A 21,988-nucleotide genomic window follows, 5' to 3' on the forward strand; every position below is an offset into this window, starting at 1 on the left:
GGTGGCCAATGATGGAGTGTCACCTCCGGTTCTCTCCCTCTCCCTTTTATTGTGGGCTCTCTTTTCCTGCAAGTAGGGAAAGAGGAGAAGGCTGAGTGAGAGTGATGGAATGAGTTTAAGGAATGAATGAGTTACATCTGTAGAGGGTGACTATGATGGAGTGGGGTGGCAATGCCAAGTGGCCTCCTTGTGTGTTGTTAGTTGGTATGATTGCATTAGGCTGAGGGTGAGTGTGAGGGGTGGCTAGTCAGATGGGAATGTGATAAGGATGTGCAGGAGCAGGGTTGGGAAGTCAGAGTGTTGGGGATGTGATGAGAGGTGTGATGTGCCTCAATAAATCCGAGACTCAATGTTAGCGGAACAAAACAAGGCTTTTATTAACTTAGAAGGTAACTGTTTTGCTCTACCACCCAAGATGAATTTTACCCCCATGCAATGTTCCCGTTAAGCTGCACGGCCGCACAGAAGTGCGCAGGCCGGAGGTTCCGCGCAGGCCACTTGCTGGCTTTACAACGGAAAAACCGCGCATGCGCGGAAATTTAAATGGGCCGCGCAGCCCTTTAAAGGGGCCGCACACCCAAAAAATAATTTGAGGGAGCATTGCCCTATTTTTAAAAAAATCTCTGATTGATGATGTGTTTGACAACAAGTATTTCATCTTTCTTCTAGGTGCACAGCTAACCACGTCTGTGTCAGCTAGATCTGTTGTAAAGGTCCCAAAGCCAACATCTACCAAATCAAAAAGCGCCAAAACCACCAAGTTGCCTTTTCTCCCCTAATGATGCAGAACATGTTTCAAGTACCAGTCAGCAGTACTTTTTTGAAGTAAAGTTGAAATTGTGTCATAAGTGAGCATCTGTTCCACCTTTTGGCCTTATTGTCGTGAAGTCATCACAAGCAAATGTCTCTCAAAACAATTCAAACCAATATTAAACACACTTCATTTAAAATAAAGTAGTTTCTTTGTTTAACTGAGCTTTAAAGATTATGGACCACAAATTTCAGAGGAGACCTATTGGGAACAATTCTCTGGTAGGGCGGAATTACCTCCGCCCCATGAATGTGCCTATGACCCTGGCCTATATCCTGGGGTATTTACATATTTCTGATGGATGCCTGCACCATTTACAAGGTTGTGAGAGAGAGGAAATTAATTGTGGTATCTTGTCATAGCATTAGTAGTCCATGGGAAATTCAACCAAGAAATTTTCAACCTGCCTGCCCCAACTTTTGTTAGAAATTTGAACGGGTAGAAAAAGGGGTGGAGGCTCAGTGTAACTGGGTCCTGCCCCAAATTCCTAGGAACCATAAGTTTTTGCTCCCAGGCCTCAGGAATTTCAACACTTAATTTTCTGTTGTAATTATCGGCTAATTTTTGTAATTTTGAACATAAGTTAATTTGAGATTTTTTTATGTGAACAAAGAAAAATGTCAAGGGAACATGAGAGTATGTCTGTAATAAAAAAAGCAATATGTTATATTAGCAGTGTTAAATAGTGCAGTATATCAGGAATACGACACATTAACAGATGCAGCTGACTAGTTACTATTAGTATAATGTCATACATGAGGAAAGAGTTAGAATAAAATTCTGATAAAGCACATGCCTGGTAGTTCCAATGGTATCCAAGGAAGATGGTGCCATGCAGTTCTTGTTATCCATGGGCCATTTAATAATTAATTATTGAATATCACAGACCAATTCCACTGAGTTATGTCACAAAGTGTAGGACAATATGAATTTGTATGGTAAGCTCATGATTTAATTATCACTATTTACTCAACATATTTCACCTTATTCATAATGCAGTTGTAGAATGCAACAACTTTTTTAATGTTGTTAAGATAATCCTGTGTTTTAACATCAACCCTACAAGAGTGTTGTATCCTTAGTAAATGATAAGTTCATTAAAGTATAGAGGGCTCAATTTTGCCAGGCCCGAGGAGGCGTGTGAGGTGTTAAAATCGCAAAAAATGGCGTGCGGGCCCGATCCCGCCTCCATCCCGCCTCGGAGCAATTTTCCCAGAATCGGGGTTTCAGACCCCGTTTCCATCCTACCTCCAAGAGGTGGGAAAGACCCTTAAGGCCCTTAACAACCACTTAATTGCCTCTATTATCCAATTTTGAGAGGCCTTTCTGATTTTTAGACGTTTCCCCCATCCTACAGGCCTCCTCTGGAACATGCCAGTTAATCCTGGCGGCCTCACAAGTGGATTGCTTAATAACAGCTGCAGCTCCACCATTAAAAAGGAGTTTTCAGCAATCATCATTTGCAGGTGGCAGGACTTTGTTGTATCAAGTCTGGGGGAACTTTTAGTAGGCCTACCCATTGTTGTAGAAGTTTGGAGCCTGACACCCATCTCCAGTGTGATCTCCTGGGAAACCCCTCTCCCCACCTTGACTGAGCACTTCCTCAACTGAGGTATATAGCAGAAGCATGGGAACCATTTATTTCCTTTCCTCCTGGACATCAGATTTCGACGAAACCAGCCGCGGCAGCAGCAGAACCCTGAACAGCAGCAGGAGCAACAACAGAAGCGCCAAGCTTGCTGCTCACCCACCTGAAATTGCGCAGGCCAGAAGGCGCCAGAGCGTGACCACATTGCTGTCTGGGATGCAAGGGACGCACTCGTGGGCCTGATTTGCTTAGCCTGCACAATCAAACACTTTTGTCTCGCACCTTCTTATCAGAGCATCGTCAATGGACAAGAACCTGCAGATTCCTATTACTCTGACCACTATACTGACAATTGCAAGTTGCCCTAAGCCCTCAATGTGAAAGTCCCATTTGCAAAATGACACAGGCCACAACTTCATCAGTTTGCCATCAAATCTGTTTATGATACCATGACAAGGATGGCTGGTCCAAATGCAACACATTACAGCACCCAAGTGACTACCCTTGTGACTACTTGTGCATTATCTTCCTCTTACGCATGCTCCTACATCGTGCTTCCCCTGTGGCTTCAGCAGATGTGGAGGCCCCTTGCTCACTTTCTTGCTGCTCCTCTCGACGCCTTTGGCGGGCGTCCTCTGGGGTTGCGAACCTGTGAGGGCTTGGCAATAGTCTGCTGCTCCTGCGGCTGTGCAGGGGCTGAGACGCCCATCTCAGTTGGGTGAGGATTCTGATGGGGCTCTGACCAAGGGCTTCACTGTGGCATGGTTGTGTGAGCGCTTGGAGAGGAGCCCCCATTTCCTTGTTGTCTGCCACCAACATCCCTCTCATGGGTCAGCCCCACTTCAGAGCTAGCAAGTGGCTTGACAGCACCTTGTTGCACTTCAGGGGTGCCATGAGGACCTATTTCTGCACTGGAGGTCCTACTCCAGAGGACTTGCATGAAGGTCTGGTTTCTATGCTCAATAGCTGACCATTGCTCCTCAAGAGATGTCATTCTATTCTGAACAATGACCATGTTTTCAAGGCCCTGGCGACTAAGCTCCTTCATGACCGTAGCCATCCTCTCCTCTACGGTAGCCAGCCTTACCATGGAGTTAACCATTCTTTTCACGGAGGTTGCCATCCTTTCTGTGGTGATGCGTTCATGCGCCAGTGCCTCCACAAAGGCTCTGCTCATGTTCGCGATGGACTCCTCCATTTGCTCCACACTCGCAGCGACCCTGTGGACAAAACTTGCCAGAGACTCCTGCACCTGTTCTTGGAGTTCCAGCACCGCTCTCCTTCTGGGTGGACCCGGAGGTACAGGGTCGACATGCAGCTGAGCCAAGCTGGTAGAGTCCTGCGCCCTCCAATGAGGACTCTCCATTGCTGTCCCTGTCTCCACCATCTGCTGACGCTCACTTGTGAGCTGTGATACACTAGGTGCCAACACTACTGTAAGAGCCATAAAAGCTTAAGAAAATACTTTAAAATAGTGGCTAAATGGCATAATACAGTTAATTTACCTGACCGACTTATTGTATTAAGAAACCCCCTATTTTCTTGCTCCAGTAGTATAGTCCGACACCCCCTTCATTCTTGCCACAATGGAACAGTCCCTAAGCCACACATGGGTGCAGCCATTTTACAGTTTAAACTGCACGTGGTGAAAGAGGCAGAAGCTGTGAGGTTTGGAGCAGTACAGTTTTTGACCGTGTTCGTTTATACGTGTTTGCTTTGTAATTCCGTTTGTTAAGTGTTATAGTAAACAGTTTAAAAGACAAAGCTACGTTTGGGAACGTTTTATTTCGACACGCGTCTACTCGTTGTTAAAGGCCCCACAGCTCAGTGGCCTGCCTGTTTGGAAACTAAGAAGCGCCACTACATTAGTCAAAAACTTACTCCCTAAGAAAGAAGGGACGGAATCGTCGGCGAACGTATACATGAATGGTCACGGAGCCAGACGACAATATAAGAAAGCGAAGGTACAGTGACTGTTACTTGCTTTGTTCATTCTATTGAGAAGCTAAATAAGAGCTGCGGGTAAAATGGCCGAGGCCTTGCGGAGCCAGGACCTTCCCTCAGCCAGAAGGATTGCTAGCCAAAAGAGGGAAACAAAGCTCACCCCAAAGGCAATGGAAGAGAAGTTACATAGAAGCATAGGTGCAAGGAAGGCTAAATTAGCTCAGATAACTGGAAAAATGAAGATAATTGATCGCCTCATGGAAGATGATGCTAATATTAAGAAAGCTGAAGACATAATGTATTACGATTTCTCCAAGCTGCATGAAGAGTTTAATGTACTCAATGAAGATGTATTAGCACTTCTGTCTGAAGAAGAGGGAAACGATGATCAGCACAACTGGTTTGATCTTAAATCAACCAGCATTAAGGACTATATCAAGGCCACGGAACAGTGGATTTTAAAGATTCGACAAGATGCTGATACAGCAGAGAAAGATAAAGTTGACGATGAAGTCGGACCAGACGATAGCATTTCAGAGACTTCCGCCAGACCGAGCAAAAATCGAAAAGAAGGTAGCTCTGTTTCTGGACGCAGGTCAGTCGCTTCCACCACAAGCTCGTCGCGACGCATGAGAGCAGAGGCTGAATGGGCGGCGCTGATGGCGCGCGCAGCATCTTTAGCGGAGAAGCAAGCTCTTGAATGGGGAGAGGCCCAACTGCAGGTCCAAGAGGCCCAACTGCAGGCCCAACAGGCCCAACTGCAGGCCCAAGTGCAGGCCCAACGGGCCCAGGTGCAGGCAAAGAAAGAACAGCTGGAGATAAAAACAGCTATCGAGGTCTCAGACGCCAGGTTGAGTGCGTACGAAGATTATGAAGGCTCACGGGATGGCGGGAGCCACTGCCAGTCAACGTTGTCACATAGAGTTGGATCCAGGGCACCTTCAAGAGTTACAACAGAGCCCGAAGGCAATCCCCTGGCATTACAGCGTGGAAGAGTGGCCTCTCCACTAACAGGAGCACGTGATGCTACCCCAGACGTCAGACGGTCTAGACTAGACCCTGCTGATGACCACCAGAGGCCTGAAGACACAGGGAGAAGCCTATACCGAGTGATGCAACGTCAGAACGAAATTACAGAGATGCTTGTAAAACAACAGAATCTGTTTCGACTCCCTCAAAGAGACATACCAGTGTTCCAAGGCGACCCACTCAAGTATAAGCCCTTCATCAGATCCTTTGAACAAGCCATTGACTCCAAAACAGAGAGCAGCAGTGATAAGTTGTACTACCTGGGACAGTACACCAGTGGTAAACCACAAGACCTGGTCAGAAGCTGTGAACACATGAGACCGGACCGGGGATACATAGAAGCCAGGAAGTTGCTGCAGGAGCACTATGGTAACGAGCTGGAGATAGCCACTGCATATATTGAAAAGGCTACCAAGTGGCCACAGATCAGATCGGAGGACGGAGAGGCATTGAACGCATACGTTCTTTTCCTCATAGGATGTCGCAACACCATGGAGGATGTTGAATTCATGGAAGAGATGGACAATCCTACGACTATGAGAATCATCATCTCTAAGCTTCCTTACAGGATGAGAGAACAATGGAGAAGAACAGCCTTTGAGATAATGGAGAGACGGAAAAGTAGAGCCAGGTTTGCAGACTTAGTGAATTTCATAGACAAACAGGCTAAAATTGCTAGGGACCCATTGTTTGGAAACATCCAGGATGTCAGCCCGACTACTGATGGAAGAGTGAAAGCCAAGCCTGTTGCATCAAAGACTCTCAGGAAAGGTGGTTCCAGGGGAAGCAGCTTTGCAACTATCGTCACTCAGGCCGAGGAAGAAAGGCTCCAGAACTCCTCTACCAAAAGGAGCAGCACAGGGACGTCTGCTGATGCCTTTCAGAAGCCATGCCTATTCTGCCAGAAGAATCATACATTGGATTTCTGCAGCGACATCAAAGCACAGCCACATAAGGACAGAATCGAATTCCTGAAGTGCAACGGCCTATGTTTTGGATGTCTCTCTCAGGGGCACCTGAGTAGAAACTGTAAGCAAAGAACAACATGCAGAGAGTGCACTCGGAAACATCCCAGTCTGCTGCATATCCATAAAGAAGAACAAGTCCCTAAGAAGAGTGAAGAAAACAATACCGACGAGACGGTTGTTTCAAGTGCTCTGGTGTCGCTAGAACCAGAGACTTGCGGACTTACTGGGGCCGGTGACAGTGATTGTATTCTTGCCATCGTACCAGTAAGGATCAAGTCTAAGAGGAGTGAGAAGGTTGTGGAGACTTACGCCTTCATGGATCCAGGTAGTTCAGCAACGTTCTGCACAGAATCACTCATGCGACAGCTGAACGTTAGAGGCAGAAGAACAGAAATCCTATTATGCACCATGGGTCATGAGAAGGCAATGCAAAGTTATATCCTGTCAGACCTAGAAGTGTGTGGACTTGAAGAGAAGGACTTCATAGACCTGCCTAATGTTTTCACACAGAGGGAGATTCCTGTTAGAATAGGGAACCTAGCCCTGCAGAAGGATGTGGATAGATGGCCTTACCTAGAAAAGGTGCGTCTCCCATACATTGAAGCAGAAATTGGCCTATTAATTGGAACCAATGCCTACAAAACTATGGAGCCATGGCAGGTGATAAACAGCAAGGATGACGGACCCTACGCCGTCAGGACAGCCCTTGGATGGGTAGTCAATGGACCGGCAAGGAGAGATGATGGCAACAAGTCGAACAAGGAGGAACGACAAAATGTCACAGTTAATCGCATCTCTATCGCAAGCATTGAAGAGCTGTTGATACAGCAGTTCAACGCAGACTTCTCAGAACACAGCTGTGAGGAAAAGACAGAGATGTCACAAGAAGACCATCAGTTCATGGATTTGATGACAAGGTCTACACAGTTCATTGATGGCCACTATCACATTGGTTTGCCACTGAGAAGACAGACCGCGAAGATGCCGAACAATCGCTGCATAGCAGAGCAACGCGCCATCAGTCTAAAGAGAAAGCTGAACAAGAACCCTGACTTTCACGAAGACTACAAAGACTTCATGAGAAACATCATAGTGAAAGGCTATGCTGTAAAAGTGCCCGAAGAACAGTTGAACAGAGACGATGGAAGGGTCTGGTACATTCCTCATCACGGGGTGTATCACCCAAAGAAGAAAAAGATCCGTGTAGTGTTTGACTGCGCTGCCTCATTCAGAGGAACTTCACTGAATGACCAGCTGCTTCAAGGTCCTGATCTTACTAATACCCTCATTGGCGTCTTGACTAGGTTTAGACAAGAGCTCGTTGCCATGATGGCAGACATAGAATCAATGTTCTACCAAGTCAGAATCCCTGATGAAGATGCTGATCTTCTGCGTTTCCTTTGGTGGCCAGATGGCGACGTTAGTCAAGCGATGGTGGAATGTAGAATGGCCGTACACTTGTTTGGAGCCACATCATCTCCCAGCTGTGCAAGCTACGCTCTCAGAAAAACTGCAGAAGATGGCAAAGGCAAAGCACCATCAGAGGCTGTGGAGACAATCTTCAGAAACTTTTATGTCGATGACTGTCTGAAGTCCGTGTCACCAGAAGACGATGCCATCGCACTGTCAAGAGACCTTAGAACTCTGTGTTCGAATGGAGGATTCCATCTGACTAAGTGGATAAGCAACAGCAGAGCAGTTCTAGCTTCTATCCCAGAAAAGGAAAGAGCCACTGAAGTCAAAGATCTGGACCTGAGCCACGATGTCCTTCCTATCGAGAGAGCTCTTGGTGTACAATGGTGCATCGAGTCAGACACGTTCAACTTCAGGATAATGGTGAACGAAAGACCATCCACAAGACGAGGGATTCTCTCCGTGGTCAGTTCCATCTACGACCCTCTCGGATTCCTGGCACCACTCATTCTGCCGGTGAAGCTGATGCTACGAGAGCTGTGTAGAGACAAGAGAGGATGGGATGAAGATATCCCAGAAGGTCAAGCTCAGAGATGGCACAGATGGCTGACAGATTTGCAACAACTTTCTAGCTTCAACGTCAGTAGATGCATCAAGCCCGCGAGTTTTGGAGTTACAAGGACGGCTCAACTACATCATTTCTCGGACGCCAGTGAGGACGGCTATGGCACGGCTACTTACCTCTTGCTGACAAATCAACAGGGCCAGAAACATTGTGCCTTCCTCATGGGGAAATCCAGGGTGGCTCCGCTGAAGCAGGTCACCATCCCGAGACTGGAATTGACGGCAGCGGTTGTCGCAGTTAAAGTTGACCAGGTGATGCGTAAAGAGTTACAGCTCCCATTAGAAGAATCTGTCTTCTGGACGGATAGCACGACGGTGCTGAAGTATATAGAGAATGAGAAGATACGCTTCAAGACCTTCGTAGCAAACAGAATCTCATCCATTAGAGAAGCTACACAACCATCTCAATGGAGGTATGTAAACACCTCATTAAACCCAGCAGATCAAGCCTCACGGGGATTGAAGGCTGAAAACTTCACGAGGAGCAAAACTTGGATACAAGGCCCAAGTTATCTGCTGGAAACAGAGAGATCATGGCCAGAAAGACCAGATATGCCAAGTCAGATTGCTGAAGACGACGTCGAAGTCAAGAGATCAGTCACAGTAAATCTCATAAATACGAAAGAGAACTTCGACACAGTGAACAAGCTTGTTAACCATTTCTCAGGATGGCACCAGTTGAGGAAAGCAGTTGCATGGTTTCTAAGGTTGAAAGAGTTGCTGCTACACCTGAGCGGTGAGAGAAAAGAGTACCGAGCCACTATCAGTCAGTCTGAAAGTAACCCTGATAAGCAGAGAATGCTTCTACAGCAGTACATGCATCAGCACAAGACCACATTGGGCAAGAATTCATTGACCGTGGAGGATTTGGCCAAGGCTGAGAAGGAGATAGTTCGCTTCAGTCAAAGACAAAGATACCCAGAAGAAATCGAAGCTCTACAGCGAAATACTCCAATCAAGAAAGGTAGTCATATCTACAAGCTGGACCCTACACTGCAAGATGGAGTACTGACGGTGGGAGGGAGACTAAACAAATCTGCTATGCCAGAGGAGGCCAAGCATCCTGCTATCCTTTCTAAGGACCTCCGGGTTGCTACTCTCATTCTTCAGCATATACACCAGAGTATTGGACACAGTGGGAGGAATCACGTGCTTGCGAAGCTAAGACAAAGATACTGGATTCCAGGAGCTAATTCCGTAATAAGAAAAATACTCTCTGAATGCATTGTTTGCAGACGGTTACACGACCCTGGAAAGACCGATCACAAAGCTCTGCCTGCTACAAGAAGTAGCGTGAAAGGTTCCTGAACGAAAAAAGTGGACATTTATATTGTAAATATGTTGAACTCATTAGTTTATGACTCTTAAGAATGTTTGAGTAATTGATATGCTTCATGTGCCTAGTCAATTAGGGGCCGGAATGTAAGAGCCATAAAAGCTTAAGAAAATACTTTAAAATAGTGGCTAAATGGCATAATACAGTTAATTTACCTGACCGACTTATTGTATTAAGAAACCCCCTATTTTCTTGCTCCAGTAGTATAGTCCGACACCCCCTTCATTCTTGCCACAATGGAACAGTCCCTAAGCCACACATGGGTGCAGCCATTTTACAGTTTAAACTGCACGTGGTGAAAGAGGCAGAAGCTGTGAGGTTTGGAGCAGTACAGTTTTTGACCGTATTCGTTTATACGTGTTTGCTTTGTAATTCCGTTTGTTAAGTGTTATAGTAAACAGTTTAAAAGACAAAGCTACGTTTGGGAACGTTTTATTTCGACACGCGTCTACTCGTTGTTAAAGGCCCCACAGCTCAGTGGCCTGCCTGTTTGGAAACTAAGAAGCGCCACTACAACTACTCTATCTTGCAAATGCCCCACTGAGGTATGTCTGCGCTGGTGCTGGGTGCACTGAATTCTGCTGACGCTGCACCCTCAGAGGTTGCAGCTTCCTCTGAGGAGTCTGGAAGCTCAGGCTCTTCCGCCTGGACAGTGGGGACGGGGGCTTTCGATGGTCCTGTGGGGGAGTAAAGGAGTTAGAGATGTGAGGTCAAGGTTACATGCACATTGAATAGTGCAGATGATCATAAATCAATCTATTAGAGCATCAGATTCATTATCAGTGACTCATGCAATATCATTGAGAGAGATGCCAAACTATTCTGTCACCAGCTTGCTGTGATGCGCCCGTCTGTCTGTCCCCCACTTGGGAATCCTCCTCGATCCCGGCGATTTCCAGGGCCGCCTCCTCCCAGGCGGTGAGCAGGGCTACTGAGGGTGGCCCTCCTCCTGTCGTAGCTCTTTCCCTCTTATTATGGGCTCTCTTTTCCTGCAATGAGTTTGAGTGAGAATGAAGGAGTGAGTGTAGAGAATGCATAACATAGATGCTTAGAAGGAGACAAAGGGCCCTCCCTGTGTGTTGTAAGTTGTTGTTGTTGTTACATCACAGTGATAGGGAGTGTGAGGGCTACATGGTAGAATAGTTAAGTATTATGTCCATGTGTAATTGAGACACGGACTGCAGGAGTTGGTTATAACAGGTCTTTACTGAGTGGAGACAAACTGGAACTAACTATGCAAAGTTACTACACAGGCTTATATACAGGGGTGGTCACTACTGGTACTGCAGTATACAGGGGCTGCAGAATATAGTTCCTTCTGCAAAGTACATACACTACAATTCCTCCCCTTTTAGCTAAACAGTACATAACATTCGATTAATAATTAAATAACATATTTACAATTACAGTTGTCATATACATTAGCTGAAATTAAGCAATTATAAGTTCAGTCTTTGAGGAGGCTTCCTGATTCTGTCTGGATAACGCCTCTTTGGGGTATCAGGTTCTTCTGGCAGCGTTGATTCGGAATCAACGTCGTTGTTGGGTTCGTCTGCTTCCAATATTCCCGATTCTGAGGTAGATGCAATTGGTACTTCGGTTTCATCACCAGGTGTATCGGATCGTGGTGTGGAATTGACGTTTTCCAGTGACTCTAGAATCTGGTCAGCATGGCGTCTTACAATGTTCTCTCCAACGTCCACGGTATACATTAGAGGTCCTTGCTGTGTACAGATCGTTCCTGGCTGCCATTTCTCTGTGCGGTAGTCCCGGGCCAAAACTGGTTGACCTATCTTAAAACTCCTGGTCGGCCTTTCATTCATATTCTGAAACTGCCTGTTCTCCACATCTCTTCTGATGTTTGGCTTAACCAAATCCAAGTGGCATCGTAGTCTTCGATTGAAGAACATCATGGCTGGAGTTTGGTTGGTAACCGCATGTGTCGCATTCCGGTAGGCAAACAAGAAGTTATCCACCTTGTGTTGTAGGGGTATGTCTTCATTACACATTGCCTTGATAGCCTTCTTGAATGTTTGAACGAACCTCTCAGCCAATCCATTGGTGGCTGGGTGATATGGGGCGGATGTGTAATGCTTAACACCATTGTTCTTTAAGAACCTCCGGAACTCTTCAGACACAAACTGTGGTCCATTGTCGGAGCAAATCTGTTCAGGCAGCCCATTTCTGGCGAATATGGTTCATAAGACTGTGATAGTTTTTTCTGTGGTGGTTGAGGACATTTTTATTACCTCTGGCCACTTTGAATGTGCATCCACCGCAATTAAAAACATCGAGTCCATAAATGGACCAGCAAAATCAATGTGCACCCTTTGCCATGGAGATGAGGGCCACTCCCATGGATGTAGAGGGGCTTGTGGTGGGGCGTTTTGGACCTTCTGGCATCCTGTACAGCTCTTGGTCATCTCTTTGATTTCTCTATCGATTCCTGGCCACCACACAAATGCTCTGGCTAAGTTCTTCATTTTTACCCCTCCCAGATGACCCTCATGAAGCTCATTGAGCACTCTATCCTTCAATTTGGGTGGAATTACTACTCTGGATCCACACATCAAGGTTCCTCTGCACACTGACAGCTGTTCTCTTCTCGGCGAGAATGCTGGCAGCAGTGGTTCGCCATGTGCTGGCCATCCCTTCACCATTAAATCATAGACCCAGGAGAGTGTCGGGTCATTTCGTGTTTCCTTTTCTATGTTTGCATTCGTCACAGGTAGACATTCGACTATGGCCGAGTGGAATATCTCCATTGGATCCACTGCAGGTGCTTCTTCCACCATCGGCAACGGTAGGCGCGACAATCCATCAGCATTCCCATGCTGTTTAGTTCCTTTGTACTCGATGTCATATTGGTGTGCCCCTAGGAAAAGAGACCACCTCTGTAGCCGTTGTGCTGTCATTATCGGGACGCCCTTCTGAGGGTTGAAAATGGAGACAAGAGGTTGATGATCAGTTAGTAGAGTAAATTTTTGACCGTGCAGGTAGTGATTGAACTTCTTCACCCCCCACACCAGGCTGAGGGCCTCTCTGTCAATCTGGGCGTAGTTACGCTCGGCTGAAGTTAACGAGCGTGATGCAAAAGCTATCGGCCTCTCTCAACCATCAAGGAATTTATGTGACAGTACCGCTCCAATGCCGTAGGGAGACGCATCACACGCCGGTCTGATCGGTAGTGATGGGTTGTAGTGAGCCAATACTTCTCTTGAAGTGATTAGGTCTTTACTCTTCTGAAAGGCCCGCTTACATTCATTGCTCCATTTCCATGCTACTCCAGTTTGTAGTAGGGCGTTCAGTGGGTGCAGAATTGTGGACAAATTCGGCAAAAACTTACGGCAGTAATTCACCAATCCGAGGAATGACTTCAGTTGTGACACATTTTCAGGCGCTGGAGCCTTAACTACCGCTTCAATTTTGTCAGGGGACTTATGTAACCCCTCTTCATCAATCACATGGCCACAATACGATATCTGTTTCTTAAAAAACTCGCACTTGGGGCGGTTGGCTCGTAGCCCATGTTCTCTTAGTCTAGTGAGCACCTGCTCTAGGTTGGCAAGGTGTTCACTGTCATCTTCACCTGTCACTAGGATGTCGTCCAAGTAACACTGAGTCCCCGGAATCCCTTGCAGGACTTGTTCCATCGCTCTTTGCCATATCGCCGGAGCTGATGCTACTCCGAATACCAGTCGATTATACTGGTAAAGACCTTTGTGAGTGTTTATCGTGGGATACTTCCTAGAGGATTCTTCAACCTCCATCTGCAAATATGCTTGTGCTAGGTCAATTTTTGTAAAACGCTTCCCTCCAGATAGTGAGGTGAAAATATCTTCTATCCTCGGGAGAGGATATTGTATTGTGTGAAGGACTGGGTTCACCGTCACCTTGAAGTCCCCACAGATGCGAACCTTCCTTGGCTCCTTAGACTTATTGTTTAACGTTTTTTTCATGACAGGAACGATGGGTGTCGCCCACTCGCTCCAGTCTACCTTAGATAACACGCCTGCATTCTCCAGATTCTCCAGCTCTGCCTCGACGGCTGGGCGAATTGCATATGGTAGCGGTCTTGCTTTGAAAAACTTGGGAATTGCATTCTCTTCTATTTTTATCGAGGCGGTTACGCCTTTAAGAGTTCCCAGTTCTTGTTGAAATACCTCTTTGGCGTTAGCTAAGATTTTTGACAATCGTCCAGCTCTGACGTCGCCATCCTTTTTACCAGCCACCGTCAGTGCCTGAATGGAGTGCCAGTCTAAACTTATCTTTCTGATCCATTCACGTCCCAATAACGGTGGTCCACCATCCTGCAGTATGTACAGATACAATTTCTGTATTTCCTTGCCGTTGTATTCGACAGGCACCCTTATTTTCCCTCTGGGGTATACTTTTTGCCCCGTATACGTCTTCAAGACAATGGATGGCTCTTTCAAGGGTATGTGTGAGAATAGCCGCTCGTAGTCTCGTCGATTCATGACGGTCAGGGCTGATCCTGTATCCAATTCCATTTTGACTCGGGACCCTGCTATCGTGAGGGTGACCCAAATGGTTCGGTGATCCTCTTTTGCAATTACGTTGTGAAGTTTGAGACAGCTTAGTCTCTTGTTCCCGGATTCACTATCGCTCATCTGGTCTTCGGAACTACTGTCCGTCATCTTTTGTACTTTCCTGTACTGTTCCTTAGTAGCCTTTTTGTTGTCGTTAGTCTTCTTCCCAGACCTGCAAACTCGTGCAATGTGTCCCATCTTTCCGCATTGCCTGCATATTTTGTCCTTGGACCAGCAGTCCTTCTGGTCATGGGTTGTTCTGCCGCAGCGATAGCATTTTTCAAATCCCCGTGTCATTTCGTGGGTGCCGTATTCCTGTGGCTTTTGCTGTATTTCCGCAGCTCCCCTTGCTGCTGCTTCGTATGATACTGCCACGCTGAAAGCCTTATCTAGCGTCAGCTCTTTCTCTGAGAGTAACCTCTTCTGGGTTCCTTCACTCAGGAGTCCACAGACAAATTTGTCCCGTAGGGTATCAGCCAGTCCTGCTCCGAACTGGCAGTGCTTTGATAGCTTGCATAGTTCCGTAAGGTAATCAGCATTGCTCTCATCTTTATGCTGATTTCTCCTGTGGAATTTAAATCTTTCTGCTATCAGCAGCGGTGTAGGATTTAGGTGTTCCTGTGGGATATCAACAATTTCGTTAAAACTCTTCGCCATCGGTTTGGCTGGAGTAATCAGGTTCCGCAATAGGCCGTACGTTCTTGCGCCCATTAAGTTTAGTAGTACCGATGCCTTTTTCTCATCGGCTACTTCGTTTGCCTCGCAATATACTTCGACTCTTTCCACATACGTGGTCCAGTCTTCTATTGCATTATCGAAGGCAGTGATATTGCCAGTCTACGGCATCTTGGAAATCTAAGATGGCGCCTACCGTGCTTTGCCTTCTTCCCCGATTTAACAAAATGGCGCCTCCCGCGCTTTGCCTTCTTCCCCGATTTAACAAAATGGCGCCTCCCGCGCTTTCCGTCTTCTCCGCTGCTGCTAGCGCTGTTGCTGGCGTTTTATGCCTTGATGGCGACGCTCTATGGTCTTCGTGCACTTCCCCCCGCGCTGCTGCTAACGCCGCTCTCCACGGTTCCCGTGGCAAACGGCAGCTCCTCGCGGCTTTCTGCGCTTCTAATTTCTTTTATTTCCCCGTTGTCGGAGCAACCCTGCGGGACACTTTCCTCCCTGTTCTCGGGTCTGTACGCTGCCCGGCTTCGTAGCACCGGCCGCGCCCTGTGTGCTCCACCCTCTCTCTCTCCTCTTCGCAACAACGCTGCTCGGCCCCGTTGAAAAGCCACCCGATCGAGCTCTAGCCCGCCGCAGCCCAGGAAGGACCAGTGTACTATCTGCCACCAGCCCGATTAGCTGGAACACCATCGACAGGATAACCAAGCCCCGCTCTCGACAGCCTCTCCTGCAAATCTTTCACTCCGATGAATCAGAGGCGGTTACCCCACGGTCGACGCCCGTTTCTTCTGATCGTTTTATTTATTTATTTATTTTTTCTTTCTTCTGGCCTCGGCCTCTGACAACTTCGCTTCAGGGATGGATCCCCATGAGGTGGTGCAGACTGTAGGTAAGTTCGGATCTGCTCGTCGCCAGTATTATGTCCGTGTGTAATTGAGACATGGACTGTAGGAGTTGGTTATAACAGGTCTTTACTGAGTGGAGACAAACTGAAACTAACTATGCAAAGTTACTACACAGGCTTATATACAGGGGTGGTCACTACTGGTACTGCAGTATACAGGGGCTGCAGAATATAGTTCCTTCTGCAAAGTACATACACTACATTAAGTAAATAGAGAGAGAGGCAATGGGTAAGGGAACAGGGATGTAAGTGTCAAGTGGGATGTGGAGGAAGAGGTTAGCAAAGCAGAGTGCTAGTAAGGAGAGGCGATGGGGATCAGATTGAGGGAGATGGGAAAGTCATACTCACTTTTCCTGTGCAGAGATGGCCATGAAACCTCTTCCTGCATTGCAGCCAGGTTCTGCGGCTCATCGATATGGAGTTGACCTCCTGGGCCACTTGCAGCCACACAGCTTTAGTCTGCTGGGGTGGCTTTTTTCTCCCTGAGGAAGGGAAGAGCACCTCCTTATTCGATCTTGCTCCCTCCACCAGAGCTTGGAGGGAGGGCTCATCAAAGCGTGGAGCACACTTTTGCCTGCTGGTGGACATAGTCGATCAATGAATTCCTTACTACAATCACCATAAAGTTTGCAGTCTCCAGAAGAAGCGAGGCTGCTTGCAGGCCTTAAATCCAGCAGCATTGATGGTGTCATCGGAGGCGACTTTCTGTATGAAGACTCTTTGGGCCAGGGGTTCCCACACGCTGGAAATCAATTGTCCAATTAGGGGAAAATCACACTTTTTACCCACTTCACTTTGGAGTCCGGGTCCTGACACGAATGCCACCTGACACACCCCAGCCTGCCCACACTGGCAAAATCAAGCCCAAAGTTTCATTAAGCACAGCAATTAAATTAATCACTTAGAATCTTCCAGTTCAACTAGTCCATTTAACATAATGATTAGAATGTATAAATTACTCAGGATACAGTTAACAGAAGACTGGCAAATCCCCCCTGTGCAAGTACAGCTTTAATCAGCTACTAATGTTTCACATAGCAGTAACTGCAGGTAAGCTCCATTTAATGGGTGGGCATGACCATTTTTATTGCACAATGTGTGAATCATATTTGCCTTAAGAAGTTGGATATATAGGAGTATAATTTCCTGTGAGGGCGTAATCGCGAGGTCACAACAACAACAACTTGTATTTATATAGCACCTTTAACGTAGTAAAACGTCCCAAGGCGCTGCACAGGAGTATTTTAAGTCAAAAAATTTGACACTGATCCACATAAGGATAAATTAGGGCAGGTGACCAAAAGCTTGGTCAAAGAGTTGGTTTTAAGGAGCGTCTTAAAGGAGGAAAGAGAGGTAGCGAGGAGGACAGGTTTAGGCAGGGAATTCCAGAGCTTAGGGCCTAGGCCACAGAAGGCACGGCCACCAAAGGCTGAGCGATTATAATCAGGGATGCTCAAGAGGGCAGAATCAGAGGAGCGCAGATATCTCGGGGGACGGGGGGGGTGGGGGAGGGGGGTTGTTGTGGGGCTGAAGGAGATTACAGAGATAGGGAGGGGCGAGGCCACGGAGGGATTTGAAAACAAGGATGAGAATTTTGAAATCGAGGCGCTACTTAACCGGGAGCCAATGTAGGTCAGCGAGCACAGGGGTAATGGGCAAACGGGACTTGGTGCGAGTTAGGACACAGGCAGCTGAGTTTTGGATGACCTCAAGTTTACGTAGGGTGGAATGTGGGAGGCCATCCTTGGAAGTATATCGCCGTTCCTTCATTGTCGCTGGGTCAAAATCCTGGAACTCACTCCCTAACAGCACTATGGGAGTACCTTCACCACACGGACTGCAGCGGTTCAAGGCGGCGGCTCACCACAACCTTCTCGAGGGCAACTAGGGATGGGCAGTAAATGCTGGCTTGCCAGCGATGCCCAGATCCCATGAATGAATTTTTAAAAAGTTTATGCCAAATTTTGAACTCAATCTCTCCATGGATGTTGCCTGGCCTGCTGAGTGTTTCCAGCATTTTCTGTTGTTATTTCAGATTTCCAGCATCCACAGTATTTTGCTATTGTATTAGTGTTTGGTTCACTGCCACTTCTCTTCTAGGAATGCCCACCTTGAAGAAGTTCTGCTCTTCTCTCCGACGGGATTTCAGTTTATCTCTTCAACCTTGTTCATCTTCATTGCTTTCGGTTTCCCTTCTCGTGTTTGATCAGGTATCTGCCAAGACTTGTTTTCACAGCCACATCTCTTTCCTCGGCAACTTTCTCTGGTTCCGATTTATTCCACGTGGATTCCAACTGAAATTCCACCCTTCGTGTTTCGGATCCACCCAGGATTACAAATATCTCCAAGATATTCAGCATTCCTCGAACTACTGCTCTCGCCGCATCCTGAGACCCACGCTCAACGCCATGCACCGCCACATGAACACTCTTGACCTCTCTCTTCAGCAGCACCGACATACTCTATCTCAAAGCTATCCTGGTCCACAGTTCCATTTCATCTTTCGACTCATCCGGCACTTCAACAAAAAACTTTTTTTCTTCCTTTAAGATGTCAAGGATCGCAAGCTACAACAACTCTTGGACACCAATGCCCCTCCGGAACCTTCTTCCTCTTCACTTTCCTCTGACCCCATCCCCTCTTCCAATCTCACCCCCTGCCGTGTTTTCAATATACCCTCTTACCTTCCCCTCTCTGACCCCGAACGATCAGTCCTCAGCAAAGGCCTGAGCTTCATCACCTTACACCCCCATCTCAATGAATTTCGAGCTCGGCACGATGCTGAGCTCTTTTTCCATCGCCTTTGTCTCCGTGCCCACTTCTTTGGCTAGGAGTCTTCCCCCCACACGGCTGACCCTTTCTCCCGCTTTCAGAATTCTCATTCTACCTGGATCCCTTCCTCTGGCCTCTTACCCTCTCTAGATCTTTTCATTGCTAACTGCCGGCATGACATCGACCATCTCAATTTCTCTGCTCCCCTCACTCACTCCAACCTACCTCCCTCTGAACTTGCAGCACTCCGTTCTCTCCGATCCAACCCCAACATTGTCACTAAACCTGCTGACAAGGGTGGTGCTGTTGTTGTTTGGTGAACCGACCTCTACTGTGCGGAGGCTGAACGCCAACTCTCTGACACCTCCTCCTACCTCCCTCTGGCCCATGACCCTATCTCAACTCTAATTTTTCTCCCCTTGTCCAGTCTCTTCCCACCTACATTCGCGACTCTTCCGACGCCCTCCGCCACTTTAACAGTTTCCAGTTTCCTGGCCCCAGCCATCTCCTTTTCACTATGGATGTCAAATCCCTCTACACCTCCATCCCCCATCAGGATGGCCTTGAGGGCGCTCCGCTTCTTCCATGAACAGAGGCCCAACCAGTACCCATCCACCACCACCTTCCTCTACCTGGCTGAACTTGTTCTCACATTGAACAACTTCTCCTTTGACTCCACTCACTTCCTCCAAATTAAAGGTGTTGCTATGGGAACCTACATGGGCCCTAGCTATGCCTGCCTTTTCGTGGGATATGTGGAACATTCTTTGTTTCAATCCTACTCAGGTTCCCCCCTTCACCTCTTTTTCCAGTACATTGATGACTGTTGGTGCTGTTTCCTGCTCTCGCTCTGAACTAGAAAATTTCATTCACTTTGCTTCCAATTTCCACCCTTCCCTCACCTTCACATGGTCCATCTCCGACTCTTCCCTTCCCTTCCTTGACTTCTCTGTCTCCATTTCTGGTGATAGGCTATCAACAAACATCCACTACAAGCCCACTGACTCCCACAGCTACCTGGACTACACTTCCTCCCACCCCGCTTCCTGTAAGGACTCTATTCCATTCTCCCAGTTTCTCCGCCTCCGCCGCATCTGCTCTGACGATGCCACCTTCCATACCATTGCTTCCGATATGTCTTCCTTTTTCCTCAACTGAGGGTTCCCCTCTACCGTGGTTGGCATGGTCCTCGACCGTGTCCGTTCTATTTCCCGCACTTCTGCTCTCACCCCTTCCCCTCCCTCCCAGAATCACGATAGGGTACCCCTTGTCCTCACCTTTCACCCCACCAGCCTCCACATTCAACGTATCATTCTCCGCCATTTCCACCACCTCCAACGTGATCCCACCACCAAAAGCATCTTCCCCGCCCCTGTCAGCATTCCGAAGGGACCGCTCCCTCTGCAACACCCTGGTCCACTCCTCAATCACCCCCAACAGCCCCTCCCCTCCCACGGCACCTTCCCATGCAAGCGCAGGAGATGCAACACCGGCCCTTTTACCTCCTCCCTTCCCACTGTCCAGGGCCCCAAACACCCCTTCCAGGTGAAACAGCGATTTACTTGTACTTCTTGCAATTTAGTATACTGTATTCGCTGCTCACGATGTGGTCTCCTCTATATTGGGGAGACCAAATGCAGATTGGGTGACCGCTTTGCGGAACACCTCCATTCAGTCCGTAAGGGTGACCCCGAGCTTCCGGTCGCTTGTCACTTTAATTCTCCGCTCCACTCCCACTCTGACCTCTCTGTCCTCGACCTCTTGCACTGTTCCAATGAAGCTCAACGTAAGCTCGAGGAACAGCACCTCATCTTTCGATTAGGCACGTTACAGCCTTCTGGACTCAACATAGAGTTGAACAATTTCAGACCATAATTTCACAGACCTGAAACGTTAACTCTGTTTCTCTCTCCACGGATGCTGCCTGGCCTGCTGAGTGTTTCCAACATTTTCTGTTGTTATTTCAGATTGCCAGCATCCGCAATATTTTGCTATTGTAAGCTGTTATCTTGGTAGAAATTATGCGGAAACTCCAGTCCAGTATGTTTAAGAACGTGCAATCATGGAAGCTTATCAATTCTTAATGTGACTCATACTGATGCTATAAAAATGCATTCAAAGTAACAGAAAGGAAACTCCAGTCCAGTATGTTTAAGAACGTGCAATCATGGAAGCTTATCAATTCTTAATGTGACTCATACTGATGCTATAAAAATGCATTCAAAGTAACAGAAAATACAGTGCAGGTCGCAAGTAAGGAGAAATTTTAAAAATTGGAATAAAACACCAGGAAAATTTGTTTCCAGCTGTGCCTAAAGTTCTGGCCATAATTTACAGCCCTTTTGAACATAAGAACATAAGAAATAGGAGCAGGAGTAGGTCATTCAGCCCCTCGAGCCTGCTCCGCCATTTAATGAGATCATGGCTGATCCGATTTTGGCCTCAACTCCACTTCCCTGCCTGTTCCCTATAACCCTTGAATCCCCTGTTGCTCAAAAATCTGTCTATCTCAGCCTTGAATATATTCAATGACTCAGCTTCCACAGTTCTCTGGGGTAAAGAATTCCAAAGATTCACGACCCTCTCAGAGAAGAAATTCCTCCTCATCTCCATCTTTAATGGGCGACCCTTTATTCTGAGACTATGCCCCCTCGTTCTAGATTCCCCCACGAGGTGAAACATCCTTTTAGCATCTACCCTGCCCAACCCCCTCAGAACCTTATATGTTTCAATAAGATCACCTCTCATTCTTCTAGTATAGGCTCAACCTTTCCTCATAAGACAACCCCTTCATCTCAGGAATTAACCCAGTGAACCTTCTCTGAACTGCCTCCAATTCAAGTATAACCCTCCTTAAATAAGGGAACCAAAACTGTACGCAATGCTCTAGGTGTGGTCTCACCAGCATAATTTCAGGAAACTCACATGTATGTCTATTCGCCCACCATTTGCAGCCGTGCCTTCAGCGATCTAGCCCCTAACATTAAACATAATTTAATAGGACAGAGTCAGCATGGTTTTATGAGGGGGAAGTCATGTTTGACAAATTTGCTCAAATTCTTTGAGGATGTAACATACAGGGTGGATAAAGGGGAACCAGTGGATGTAGTGTATTTGGACTTCCAAAAGGCATTTGACAAGGTTCCACACAAAAGATTACTGATCAAGATAAGAAATCACGGGATTGGGGGTAATATACTGGCATGGGTGGAAGCTTGGCTATCTAACAGAAAACAAAGAGTTGGGATAAATGGTTCATTCTCGGGCTGGCAATCAGTAACTAGCGGTGTTCCGCAGAGGTCAGTGCTGGGACCCCAACTCTTTACAATCTATATTTACAATCTATATTAACGATTTGGAGAAAGGGACCGAGTGCA

At 47.2% G+C, this 21,988-nt stretch overlaps 1 protein-coding gene across 1 annotated transcript in view; it reads left to right on the plus strand.

Moving 5' to 3' along the window:
* LOC147121816 (uncharacterized) overlaps nucleotides 1-1,031 on the plus strand; it is a 62,284-nt gene extending 61,253 nt beyond the window's left edge. The window contains exon 5 of the mRNA XM_085982324.1: nucleotides 670-1,031. Within this exon, the coding sequence (XP_085838450.1) occupies nucleotides 670-779 (110 nt within the window). The 3' untranslated portion in view covers nucleotides 780-1,031. The remainder of the gene's footprint in view (nucleotides 1-669) is intronic.
* Nucleotides 1,032-21,988: the final 20,957 nt, after the last annotated feature.

This window comes from Somniosus microcephalus, chromosome 3, assembly GCF_052327205.1.
Source record: "Somniosus microcephalus isolate GS21.2 chromosome 3, FLI_Smic_1.0, whole genome shotgun sequence".
Lineage (NCBI taxonomy): Eukaryota > Metazoa > Chordata > Chondrichthyes > Squaliformes > Somniosidae > Somniosus > Somniosus microcephalus.